The 14869-nt window shown below is 36.0% G+C and overlaps 1 protein-coding gene across 1 annotated transcript in view; it reads right to left on the bottom strand.

The window, feature by feature from the left end:
• Nucleotides 1-6146: 6146 nt before the first annotated feature.
• LOC136969008 (single-stranded DNA-binding protein 3-like) overlaps nt 6147-14869 on the bottom strand; it is a 53817-nt gene continuing 45094 nt past the window's right edge. Inside the window, 1 exon segment of the mRNA XM_067263080.1 lies at nt 6147-8577. Within this exon segment, the coding sequence (XP_067119181.1) occupies nt 8467-8577 (111 nt within the window). The 3' untranslated portion in view covers nt 6147-8466.

The raw sequence follows: 14869 nt of genomic DNA, 5'->3' as shown, positions 1-14869 counted from the left end.
CAAACATGGCGACTTTCAAGATGATCACAGATTTGCCACTATATTCCAATAGGTTTCCCTCTTCCACGTAATCTTGCGGTTTGAGGCGGTTTACGCTTTTGGTTCATCCTGTGTATCGTTGGCTACTGTTCGGATTAACAAAAGTGCCTCTATATACAGGAAAAAAAGGCGACGCCTGGGGCAACCTCTGCCAATTGCTAATCGAGGGCTTTATAATTTTTTTTTTAACTCTTTCCGCCCTGTGGGCACTAAGAAGGCCTCTTTTAGTAGGCCCATTATGGGTTCGGCCAGGCCCACAATGGGGCGACCGGGTGGTGAGGGACAGGGCCCGACATATCCGAACGGACCACCCCTCGAAAAATTCCTGGGGATTTCTCGACCCGTTCGGATTCGATCCCGGGTCCCCCAGAGCGGTAGGCTGCCACCTTGACCGCTCGGCCATCTGGCCGAGGGCTTTATAATGTAAAAACGTTTTCACACGATGAAAACTTTTATTTTCTATTGTTCTGAGTTCGTAATATTACAAGAAAAGAATAATAAATTTAATAAAAAGAATTTTTAAAATAAAGACTGTACAAAGAATAAGAACACTACCGTGACCAAGCAGGAGACTAGGGGTCCCGAACCCTAATACCTTTATAAATAAATTTAAATTAACAATAAAATAAGCACAGGAGAATGAATATGACAAACTCACATACACGTATACAATATCTAAATAGTTGATTCTTCATCCATAGCGATACGGGTCTATCCATAGCTCTAATGTCGGTTCTAGTTATAATATTGAAATAGAATACTACTGAATAAGAATATCTTTATAATAATTTGTTTTATCATATTCGGTAATAAAAGTTATAGCAAAATTCGCCCACGACAGGCATGAAAACAACCCTCTAGGTCAGCGTTTCTCAAAGTGGGCGATAACGCCCCCTTGTGGGCGGTGAGTAAATCTAGGGTGCTCTGGAGGCAAGGTACTGAACGATGAACGAAAGCAAAAGTTGGGGTCACTGACAGCCGTTCCCTTTCCTCTGTTAAACGGATAAGAGGAAACATTGTGCTTAATGGTTTCCAGAGACGGCCGGATGGCCGAGCGGTAAAGGTGGCAGCCTACCGCTCTGGGGAACCCGGGATCGAATCCGAACGGGTCGAATAATCCCCAGGAATTTTTCGGGGGGTGGTCCGTTCGGATATGTTGGGCCCCGTCCCTCACCACCCGGTCGCCCCATTGTGGGCCTGGCCGAACCCATAATGGGCCTACTAAAAGAGGCCCTCTTAGTGCCCACAGGGCGGAAAGAGTTAAAAAAAAAAAAATAAAAATAATGGTTTCCAGATGTTGAGAACAATGTACGGTAAGGACACAAAGTGTGAGATTCATAGAAAAGTTTCCTAAGAATATTTCCAATCCTTTCTCACACAAAAGAAACTGGATTAGGGGGCATTGGGTATAACATTATGGAACAAAGGGGGCGGTGGATCGAAAAAGTTTGGGAACCATTGTTCTAGGTAGAGTTAGAAAGGATAATCATATTGTGAAGTAGCAAAAGTGAATTTTTGATTTATATTTATTTACTTACTTTATTTATTTTCAATGTCGTTTCAGTTATTTTAAGTTCTTGAGCTAAATCTCGACTGCTCTCTCAATGCGTCCGCACTACAGCTTCATTTGCATTATTTCATACTATAGTAATACATTTAATTGAATTGAATCCAACTAATTTAATATTGTACTCATATTTATAAACAAAAATTGTTTAGAATTTTCTAAACAGATATTGGAAGAGACAAGTTAAGCCAAAAAAGTTATTTCTTACGAGTACGAGATGCCCCCTGAAGCAAGCAACGACTATGGCATATTGTAGCTTTTTCGTGGCATAAGTTTATGCAAATTAGGCGTCCCGGATAGCTAGTTTCGGCCTGTTTTTGGTTGTTTTCGGGCAGTCGGGCCCCCGTGAAATTATGTAAATTAGGTGCTACCATCAACATGGGCATATTGTAAGGGAAGTCACCCCGCGCAGGATTATATAAATTAGGTCTTCTCGAGAATGGGGCATATCGTAAGAAAGTCTGCCTTTCGCGAAATTATGCAAATTAGGTCCTCCCGAAAACGGCCCCTTTTTCCCTAGTTTCCGATTTCCGAACCCTTCCCTCTGTCGCCGGGCGTGGCTCAGTCGTTCACCGTCACAGGTTCACGCTTGTTCTTAAGGGGAGGTATTGCCGACCGGGCCCCCAAAGTCCCGTTAATCGGCTGGGGACGACTTTTCGGCTTTCCCCGGCTCCCTTACGCTACCGATCTCGATGGGAGCCTCTTAGCTCCTTCTTGGGTGTTTTTTTAACTCTTTCCGCCCTGTGGGCACTAAGAGGGCCTCTTTTAGTAGGCCCATTATGGGTTCGGCCAGGCCCACAATGGGGCGACCGGGTGGTGAGGGACGGGGCCCGACATATCCGAACGGACCACCCCCGAAAAATTCCTGGGGATTTCTCGACCCGTTCGGATTCGATCCCGGGTCCCCCAGAGCGGTAGGCTGCCACCTTGACCGCTCGGCCATCCGGCCGCTGGCCTTCTTGGGTGTTAAAATTTACGAGTATTTCGTCCTTTATGGGCTTAGTAAATTACATCCATCCTCAAAGCCGTCGAGTTGACATCGCTCTCCAAGAGACGTCTTTCGGCACACATCTTGCCCTCCTCTTTATCAAAACCACATTGTCATTAGGTGAAGGCGGCCTCGTCTTTAATACCATGTAAAGCAAAGCATAATGTTAAATGATAAACCTATAAATGACGGAATACTCATAAATTGTAACAGCCAAGGAGCTCTTAGCTCAATGGGAGCTAAGAGGCTCCTATCGAAATCGGTAGCGACAGGTAGCGTAAGGGGGCCGGGGAGAGCCGAAAAGCAGTCCCCAGCCGATTAATGAGACTTGAGGGGCCCGTCCGGCGATACCTCCCCTTAAGAACAAGCGTGAACCTGTCAGGGCGAATGACTGAGCCACGCTCGGCGACAGAAGGGAGGGTTCGGAAATCGGAAACTAGGGAAAAAGGGGCCGTTTTCGGGAGGACCTAATTTGCATAATGACGCGATGTGCAAGCTTCCCGACAACGCCCACCTTAGGGTAGCGAAGGTCAAAGATCGCGGACATCCGAAAAAGACGATCCCGGACACCTAATTTGCATAAACCCGTGCACCATGAAAAGCTTACAATGTGCCATACTGTTGCTTGCTTGCAACATATATATATATATATATATATATACATAATTTTTTTTGTTTCCTCGATGTGCCAGATATATATATATATACATATATGATATAGCAGAATACTGAAGTGGTCGAATAGATCCTCTCCACCACAGCATGCAAATCATCAATGTACTGTACGACATACCGAGTTTCCTTAAAAGTCGTAGTGGTTGTACTATACATTGCTCTCTATGGAATTTCGGGACTTTGAGTATATATTTGAACTCAGGGGACCGAGCCGAGTTCAACGATACCCTACTTTTGGACCGGAGACAAAAAATAAAAAAGTTATCATATTTTACGATTTCTTGCCTTTCACAATGCATTCTACACCATTTTAGAATTTTCCACTAGATGGCGTTCTACTATTCGTGCTCCCGACCGTTTCCTCCCGGAGGGGAGCCGCCCAGTGTTTAACATCACTAGTTGTTGATTCACGGTAGTTCTTGAACAAAAGAAAACGTATACTGAACTACAAACAGCGCCACCTAGTGGAAAACAAACTCTAAAAGGGCGTAGAATGCATTGTAAAAGGCAAGAAATCGTAAAATATGATAACTTTATTTTTCGTCTCCGGTCTAAAAGTAGGGTATCGTTGAACTCGTCTGTCCCGAAATTCCATAAGGAGCAATTTATAGTATCCCCATCATAGTTCCTCTAAAGGAGCGGCCGGATGGCCGAGCGGTCAAGGTGGCAGCCTATTGCTCTTGGGGACCCGGGATCGAATCCGGACGGGTCGAAAAATCCCCAGGAATTTTTCGGGGGGTGGTCCGTCCGGATATGTCGGTCCCCGTCCCTCACCACCCGGCCGCCCCATTGTGGGCCTGGCCGAACCCATAATGGGCTTGCTATAAGAGGCCCTCTTAGTGCCCACAGGACGGAAAGAGTTACAAAAAAAAATGTTCCTCTAAAGGTGTTCCTGGGTAGGCGATTAGTCCACATGTATCTCATTGAACTTAATGTTTTTCTAACGAACGCAGCGGGTGACTTTACTATGGGTATGTTCGTAAAGTCGAACGAGTTAAACGAGAATGACATCATCGTTATTCTTATTTCGTTAGACTTTTTGAACGATTCGTTTATAACTAAATAGCTGTTTCTAAAATCGAAGATATGAATGTTGTTAGTGCAGCCTTATCCGAAATATTTTTCTTAGATTGCTTTGGGTGGACAGTTATTTCAATCATTTCATCTTTTAATTCACAATTTAAACGCTCGAGTAGAGTTAGAAACATCTATATCGTTGGGCGCCGTTTTCTTAACGAAGTGAACTAACACTTTCCTTCGTGAGCTTCATTCGAAACGTCATCACTGCAGAGCATGCGCACTGAGCGAGACTACTACTTTTCGAACGGTTCGTTACTAACACGTTTGACTTTACGAACGTATCCTATATCTTAACCAATTAGCTGTCGATGAGTTTCATTGATTGATAGAAAAAACCCAGTCAGATTAGCACAGCAAGATACTCTCTTCACGGCAAACTTAACTCTTCGTCCTGTGGGCACTATGACGGTCGTTTTAGCGAGTTCATTATGGGTTCGGCTAGGCCCACGATGAGACAGCCGAGAATCGATATACCCGGACTGACCAATATCTGAATTCCTGGGGTGCATATACTTTTGGAATCAAACTGATCCGAGATCACTTCGATCGTTCAAATCGTGTATACAAAGGAACTACTGCGATCCGATCAATCTCTGTTTGCGTATACAAACGCCATCTAGGATCAACTGGATCGCGATCAAACTAATCCGAGCGGAGGGTAAGATCGTTTGGATCGGATAAAATAGATTAAAGATGGCGGCTTCCGTGGTTGAAGTTAAGCTTACAGTAAAAAACGAAGAAACACGTTTAATTGTTGACAAGGAAACTTATTTAAAGCTTATAAATGGCAAGTAAAAACATCATTATTGAAATATCCGATAAACTGGGATGAAAAAATAAGTATTAAGAGACAGTTTTGCGAAGTGGTACCTCAAGAATATATGGCGTGCACTTTCATCTTTTCTGCAAGTTTTATTTTTTAATTTTGTGAAATTTTTATTTAAATTTTATTTTGTGAAAAACAATTTTATTCACAGAGTAATACGATTTAAAAATTCGTACGAATGAGCACAAACAATTTTGTCAAATACACGATAATTCGTAACAGCGTATGTCGTTTAGAACTAACTACAGTTTTAATATCGAGAGATAAAATGGATTATTTTAATTTAATTAATTGATCCTTGTTAGTTAACATGTACAGAGTTTCAAAGATATTATACGTATTTTTAAAACTCAGCATATGTTAACAAGGAGAGACTATTATTAACTAACAAATGTTTGCCGCCATCTTCAATCCTACTTGTATACTTTCCGCCATGACAGAAGCTATCTATATCACGTGACAAGGGCTGATCCGATTTTACAGATCGATCCATACAAAACGAAAAGTATATGCAGCCCTGGAGTTTTTCGACCTGTCCAGATTCGATCCTGGATCCCGAGGAAGTCTATCATCGTAATATATTGTTTTGCCGCATTTATAATTGAAAAATCATGTTATTTAAATTATTTTGTAAGAAATTATAAACAAATATTACTAGTGAATTTCTCGATATTACTAATTTAAAAAATTATTTGTTTACGTAACACATTTTGAAAATTTAACACGAAATTTTCTCAATTTACAAAAATTATGGGTGCAAAAGTTTTGTTTGAAATGTTTTCATCATAGAACGTACCAGCAGCAAATTTACTTTTTTTAAAATACAGTCATTTATGCAGAAACGGAAAAAGAATTTTCAGTTGTAATACTTATCACATTATTATTTAGTTTTGTTCCAAATTTATATTTTGAAAAAATTTCGACGTATTCGCTATCATAAAGTATTAAGAAAAATAAAACACAGACACCAATTTATTCTGATGATTTTAATAAACTTGTTGACCTACGCGCATCTTGTACAGTACACAGAACATAGGACAGTCCTGTTGAATCAAAGATAGACACACAGACACCCAGTACAGAACAAAGAAAGAAGCAGTAATGTTGTAGGCTGCCAGTATGTCTCGATGGAGGGGTGATTGTTTTCAACACAATTTTTTTGGTTTTTTTTCGTTTTTTTAAGAGGATCGGAATTTCAACGGGTAGAAGAAAATCCGGGGAAGATACCAATGTTAAAATCACGTAAAGCAAGCAAATGGAACACTCAATTGCAATGTGGCTATGAAGTCGAAAGGTCAACAAATACTGACAGCCAGTACATTGACTGATAGACTGTACATCGGTAGGCTCCGTACATCCTGGAGTGCGGCGGGTGCGGGCAAGACCCGTTCTTTCTTTCTCTTCACTTCGATCTGTGGCAGAATATACCTCTTCCATCAGAAAAAATACTGTAATACATATACACTAGCTCCTGGAAAATTGCCCTTTGAAGAAATAAGGATTCTGCCATCTCTTTCTTGAGAATATTCCTCCTTTCTTACATACTGTTCCGCTTGATGAGCTTTATGTAAATCTTCACACAATAAATACTGAAAATGTAGCTTACATCTTCTACAATGCATGTAATTATAACAACTACCACACAAGTTGAGGGCAAAAAGGGAATTTTTTTTTTTTTTTTTTGCAAAATGCATCATTGTTCTATCATTGGAAATTTTTCGTACAAATTGGACAGCATCCATTATCCCCTAAGTTTGCTCTTTACAAAACAACCGTGTGGCAAGTTGGGAAAAGTACTCCATTGACTACAGGTAGATCCAACTCGGCTTATGTACAAGCAGCTACCATTTGGTGCCGACTGAACTGGTTAAAACCATCGCTCTTCGCTGTCTGGACAAATAGTAATTAACAACACTGAAGTACCTCAAATGTACTTCCAAGTAATGTGAAGGGGATGCAACAACAGTTCAAAAAAGATTTTTTTCCTCGTTTCTTAAATTGTATTTTCATGTCTGTTGTATATAAAAGACATGCCAACCAATGGAACTTGATCCCATAATAACTTGCAGTGTTTATCGGGTGTGTGTTGCAATGTCTAGAGCCGCCCTCCAAAATGGGGCCACTCTGGACACCAACAGATAAAAAGAAAGAAATAAATGAAATAAGGGCAGATAGCGGGGTGGCCCACTGCAAGCTCTCCCCACTTTTAGTCCCTGATATGCTACAACTAGTTAAATATAGAAATTCTACCGATGGTACCTGCCCTAAAGTAATCAACAATGAATCCGGTTGGCCCGTGCAAATTTTTTTTTCCTCTACATCTAGTAAACGGCAAGATGTGATATTCTCTGCGGAAGAGCAGAATTGAATATACATATATATATGCTTCAAAAAAGTTGATGGGACTTGGAAGGAGGGATTGAAGATAAGACCCGGGAAGAGAGATGTATATAAATTAGAAAAACAAAACTTGTTTCCACGATATTACATTTCTTAAAATGTCTATAAATAACAATTTTTTTTTTCTGAGATATTCTGCATATGCAACTTCCCCCATGCCTTGCCAATATTGGCAATATATATATATATATATATGTTAGTTTTTTGGTTTCCTCGATGTGCCAGATATATATATATATATATATGTATATATATGATATGATATAGCAGAATACTGAAGTGGTTGAATAGATCCTCTCCACTACTCTTCACCACAACAGATGTTCTCTTAATTTTCATGGTTAAAATTGCAAATTGTAAAAGGTAGAATTTTTCTTTTGTTTTCTTCAAATTCTCATGTTTAAATAAGAAAATCTACAAAACTAATGAAAGTGAAATGCTTATCAACATTTTTTTTTGTATTACAAAGATCATTTTCGTTTCTTCTATTGATGTAATTGGAAAGAACTCTTATAATGGAAGCAACACTTAATGTATTCCGCCAACTAGCAAAACACGGAAGCAAGCATTTGGAGATCATAATCACAATACTGAATAATACAATGCTTATGCCTAATTGTTGGCGGAATAAAGTAATACAATCTGGCAGAAACAATGTGGTCTACATTTCGTCACATTCTGCTAAGAGGAAACTATGGGAAGGGGGGGATCTCTACCGTTGTTCTGCCGTGGGACATAGAAGCGATATTACACAGCGACAGTGACAAAAACAAAATGCCTGCTAAAATAATCGTTCCTAGATTACAGCATGATTCTGGTGGGTTAAAAGATCTATGTCCAAATAACATGCTGCCAAAGTCTGTCGGGCTCTCTTTTGATGGATGAATACTTTTATTGCATGAAGTAGTCTGGATGTTCTGTTGGGGTGTCCTTCTCAAACCTTTTGGCTTCCTCCTGCATGCTTTCTTTAATCTTCAGGATGGCAGCTGATTCATTCTGATCCTAGAAAGAAACGAAGATTAGTTTAGACCAACACAAACCCTCATCAAAAATCTAATTACTTGATTACTTAAAAGATTTTGTTAAATTATTTCATTAAATTTATTACATATTCAAAACAATCTAATTAATCTAATTCTAAATAGAAGGATAACTATTAACAAACTTTTGTCTTAACAAATTATTTAGTGAGCCTTAAAAATTATGTATAAGGTAGAAGAGTCCATTATGGCCATTATAAGGCAGGGGGCTCATTATGGTCATACTGGGCTTTCCTACCTTAAAGATATCTCTCAATTTTATTATTAACTTAAGTTTTACTGTTCACTTCCATCTATGAAATGAAGAATTCATTATTCTAACACTGATGTCATCTTTCTCAAGTAAGACAACTGGTAAGACAAGCATGGCATTTATTTTAGCGATAAATCTGATAAGATTCAATCCTTATAATTAAGCAAAACAAAACAAATTTAACTTTGTAGTAGCTGAATAAGCACATTAACTATTTTGTTATTTTTATCATTATATTTGCAAATATCAAAAGCATGAGTTAAATTATTACATAGCAGAAGTAATAATGATTTTTTTAAAACTATAAAATATATTTAAACAGTGTAACTAGTTAATGGATATGGAGTAATTCTGAATGATATAAAATTATCTGTTTCATATTTGTGCAGACATACAGTATACAACAGGGAGATAAATAATAACAATCTTAAAATATAATAAGGTATAGCCAGCCAATATATTATGGGGTAAATCAAATATATAATCAAAACTGAATTAACTGTTACAGAAGACAAATTATATCTTTGAACTAAAGTAAACTTAAGACTGACTGGTTAATGTAAGGCACCAGCACATCAGGCTACATAAGGTTATAGCCCAATGCTGGCACCTGACATTGACTTGTCACATGCATTATGAGTGCATCTGTAAATTGTAACGATGGTGGACTTCACGCCGATCTCTAAATAAGCAAGAGACGAAAAAATTAACATCCAGGCGTTAAACTGTGTACGAATATCGCTATAATTACTTAGCGCTTTCGACGAAACTATTTTCGTCTTCGTCAGGTAGATAATAACGGTTAAAATCCTTTTTCGAACCAAAAAATTTTTGAAATGAAAAAACCGCTTTAGAACTTTAGAACAAAACCAACGATGGAACTGAGCGAGAAGAAATTTAAACATGCGCGCGTGGTGACGTAGCGCATGCGCTATAAATTATTGAGATGTGGAGCTAGAGGTGTTGCCTTAATCTGTTATATAAGTTGACCCACATAATAGGCAAATCAAGCGTGGGAGTGTTGCACGGATTTAGTGCAGCGGCGTTACATGTTCCAAACGAATGCACGGTAGTTCTTCCCGCATTACCATTCTGTGGCCGAGTCACCATAGGTATTTGCCGTGTTTTTAGGCAACACGCGCTCTTTCTACCAGTCTCCCCACGGCCAAATCTTAGGAGGCTACTGTGCAATGACAGGGATGCTACCTCCGTACTTGAGAGTTCTGGAGTTTACTCTATCCCATTGGAAAATACTGCATCCGGTATTCACACCCGTAGTGGGTGTGATACCGGATTGCAGTATTTTCCAATGGTTGGTGCGACAACTAGAATGTTGGCTTGTCGTATTTCCGAACACCAACTTTCCATCAGGGCAGGCAAAGGAGATACCGAACTAGCAAGAATGGTGTTACAGCACCTATACACCCCGCTATGGGACCAGGTGATGATGCTCAGGCATTGTAATAACAGGAGCATCGTATTTATTTGGGAGGCCTTTCTTACCGCTGCACTAAATCCGTGCAACACTCCCACGCTTGATTTGCCTATTATGTGGGTCAACTTATATAACAGATTAAGGCAACACCTCTAGCTCCACATCTCAATAATTTATAGCGCATGCGCTACGTCACCACGCGCGCATGTTTAAATTTCTTCTCGCTCAGTTCCATCGTTGGTTTTGTTCTAAAGTTCTAAAGCGGTTTTTTCATTTCAAAAATTTTTTGGTTCGAAAAAGGATATTAACCGTTATTATCTACCTGACGAAGACGAAAATAGTTTCGTCGAAAGCGCTAGTAATTATAGCGATATTCGTACACAGTTTAACGCCTGAGTGCATCTGTTCTGCAGTAAGAGCTAGCATGGTGAAGAATAAGAAATAATATCTTCAATTTATACTATTAATACATACAATAGATTATAGTCTGAATTAAATTCAAACCTAGATACCACAATGGCCTATCAAAACAAACCTATTCTAACAAGGAAACTATAATCAGTTTCTTTACAGACTCAGACATAGATAATCCATGCAAATTGACTAGAAACAAGCAGTTTGCATGTTTATTTGGTCCCTGCCAGATGTTTCTATTGTAATTTGAGATCAGTAAAGACTGCATTTCTCATGCAGTCTTCACTGACTTCAATTCACAATAGAAGACTCTTCTCGAGGAACATTACATTACAACAAAAGCTGAAATATTTTATCACTCATCTTCAATTTCTATACAAATTTTAAAACTAAAAACAATTGTAAATTGTTTTTAGTTTTAAAATTGTACATAAATAAATTGATGAAAAAACAGTTAATATAACTTTGGTCATTTTATTAATGAATTTGTTTTTAAAAAATTTAGAATTATAACTGAAAATTACTTTCAATTTATTTTCTGTTAATGAAGTAAAATATTTGGCCAACCCATCCATTAAGTATCACAGGCATGTGATTAAGATGGTGAAAATTTCAAAGCAATAAAATGTTAAAGTGTACATAATAAAAATTTTACAAAAAAAAAAAAACAAAAAAAAAAAAAAGCAAAATTCTTTTAAAGTACTATTACCTGAAAACAGACTGCTTTATTCAGAGAATTTCTCTTTACACTTGCACATTCAGAACAGAGTGCTTTCAGAACCACACTACATTCTCGGGGTCTGTTATTTTCTAAAGATGCTTTTAAACATTGTTGCTTGAAAAACTTGAAGATCAAACATTTTTAACACGACAGTTTCTTTTTTCCATTTTAAAAAGTTGTTCCTATCTTCCAAGGGTATTTGATTTTGTTTTTTCTCGGAGATAAATAATAACAAGAATGTTGCAAGAAACCAAACATTAAAGAACTGTTTTTTTAGAATGTAATGACACCTGAAGATGGTGCAGGGCTTCAAGAGGATGCTGCTCTGAATGTGCACATGTAAATAAAGAAAATATCTTTGAATAAAACTGCAGTTTTTGTATTTCAATATTTGAGTAGAATAATTTGTTTATACTGTTATCTTAAGTGAATATATATGTATTTTATGTATATATCTGTGTATGTGTATTATTTATAAATGTATAAGTAATAAGGTAATAATATGATAATGATGAGAGGCTATACTTTGTTTGTTTACTTAGGTTAATATTTATTAAATTACATTGACATTAAGCTAAGTTAAAACTGAAGTGACAAACTTATAAGATTGTAGACTAAATTTGTAGTCCTAATATTTCATATATAAAAAATTGTTTTAATTTTAAATAAATTTGTTAAATTTGAAAATATTTAATTAAAATGAAACTTCTGTAGTCAAATAAGTTTTCAAGACAGTTAAGTTTCAGAATTTACATATTTAAATTTCAGGTTAGGTTGTCCACCCTGAATCCAAAAAAATTCAGCATTTATATTTCTTTTAACAAACTACAAGGCTACTTTAAATATTGTTTATAAAATGTAATTGACTAATGGAAATGGAAATTCATCATCATGCCATTTGTCTAACAAAGATGTTTTCCAATGCTTTTTAAGCAGTGAGAATGGCATTGTAAATGTGAGAAATTCAAATACAGTCAAACCTGTTTTTGTGCGGGGGATAGGGACCGCATAAAAGAAAATGCATAAAAAAAAATCTGCGCGAAACTTCACGAGTGGCTATACAAAAATAGTTTTCGCAACACAATTAAAAAAATATTTTTTTATGCGGTGAATAGGAGACCGCATAAAAAAAGTCTCACGTAGAAAATAACTCGAAACCGTACAAAATAACTAGGAATTGCTTTTTTAACTCCTTGGGCCTTTTTCTGCAACACCTAATGGGGAAAAAAATCCTCTAAGAATTTTAATTTTTATATTAATTAATTATTTCCACTTAAATACGAATCTAACATTAAAAAGTTAAAAAATAATCGTTAAATAATGATTTTATTTGATAAATATAGCTGCAGGAAGTGTTATTTCATTTAACAAGGCGTGAAATTTCACACCTGCAGTCTAAAGCTGGAGGGGAGCTAACTTACCGCATCTGTTCAAATTTAACATAATATTTATGGTTTTTATGCTATTAAAATAAGAGGGGACCGAAATAAACGTATAAGAAAAAAATTTTTCTGAATAAAAAATGAAAAAAACCTGCTGACGTCATAGAAAACAACCAATAGAGTTTTTTAAAAATTTTACAGGAGTCAATTATGTTCCAATTTGAAATTTTCATATACCGCACAAAAAAAATCGCACAGAAAAAGACCGCACAAAAACAGGTTTGACTGTACACAGATTTATCCAGGCTGCAAAGATTAAATTTCAATTCATCTTGAAAAAACTTTATGATAATTGTAATAGTCTACAATGCTCTTTTGCCTGCTTTGTAAGAATTTGCTTATTTTCATTTTAGTACAATCAGTTTCTTTACAGACTCAGACATAGATAATCCATGCAAATTGACTAGAAACAAGCAGTTTGCATGTTTATTTGGTCCCTGCCAGATGTTTCTATTGTAATTTGAGATCAGTAAAGACTGCATTTCTCATGCTGTCTTCACTGACTTCAATTCACAATAGAAGACACTCTTCACAAGTCTATCCTGTTTTAGAGTAGGTTTTCGTTTTCAAGTTTAGCATTATCTCCAAGCACATTTTGAAGTTTTCTTTCACTTTTATTTTCAGGCTATTATGTATACAAAACAAGGGAAAGTATTGGAATCATGTCAAATTTGACCCTCTGAACTTTTTGCAAATCTCCATATTTTGAGACTTCCTGGATCAAAAACGTAAAAAAAAAAATTCTGTGGATGTGTGTACATATGTGTTGGTATGTATTTCACTTAATATATCAGGATGCAGTGAAGATTAAAAAATGAAATTTAGCATGGCAGTTTGTATATAAGGCGCATTGATGCTATCAAAGTTTGGTGGTGAAAGGTCGAGAGGGTGGGGAGATAAAGGGGTCATGCATCTCTAGAGAGGTAGGTCTTAATGAAGATTTTATTTGTTATTAATATTTACACTTTTTTTATAAAACAGTATTTTATCTTTATTAACTTACATATTAAGGGCCTCAATAATATTAATATGCAAAAGGCAAATATTAAAATATTTAAAAAACTGCTCATCACCACGTCTATCAATCTGTAAACTTTATCATACTGCAAAGATGTTAGAGTAGCAAGTGATTTTTCTAAATGGAAAATGAAAATTTTGGCAAGGAAAAAGAGTAGAAATCCTATAAAAATAAACTCGGAAAATAATATAGAGACACTATCTTTTCATATTAAACAAAAGATAAAAATGAAATATATTTGTACAGTTTCATTATAATTTCATACATAGCTTTCAAAAATTTGGAATTATTTCTTATAACACCATATATATTAGGAAATGATATTACTCTTCTATTTATTTACATTCACACATAGTAAATAAATAGAATAATAATGTGAATGTAAATAAATAGAAGAATAATATCATTTCCTAATTAGTAACTAACCTAATTTATTTATTATAGAATATGCAATTTATATTTTTATACTGTTATGAAAAATTATAATTATTTTTATACAATACATTTCTGAACAGACAATGTTAGAATTACAGTATTATTTTCTTATGAAATAACTAATAAGAGCATGTTATTTTTGATACTTAATTTCTAATACTTATATATTAAATAGGTAAAAGTAATTATCGAAAGTGTTTGCTTATACCTATAATAAGTACAGTACCTTATTTACATTATAATATATATAAATATAAAATGCACTTTAGTAATTAAATACAGTAAATGTTTTTGATGAGTTCATTTTGAATGTAAAGGCGGCAACTGATTTTTGGCAGAACTGCCAAAAACATTTGTCTCGTTCAATTTTTTATTTAACAAAATAAGCAAATTCCAAATTAATCAAATCTAAATCACATTTTTGGTTGTGTTTAAGCTAATTTTAATTAATCAAATAATGGTGTGATAATCTTAAGGCAAAATTACATTACTTGATTAATTAAAATTAGATTTAAATATAATTTGGCAATTTAGAC

This window comes from Centruroides vittatus, unplaced genomic scaffold (genome assembly GCF_030686945.1).
Source record: "Centruroides vittatus isolate TY-2023 unplaced genomic scaffold, ASM3068694v2 contig_1683, whole genome shotgun sequence".
Lineage (NCBI taxonomy): Eukaryota > Metazoa > Arthropoda > Arachnida > Scorpiones > Buthidae > Centruroides > Centruroides vittatus.
This window is presented reverse-complemented; position numbering and strand designations above follow the sequence as displayed.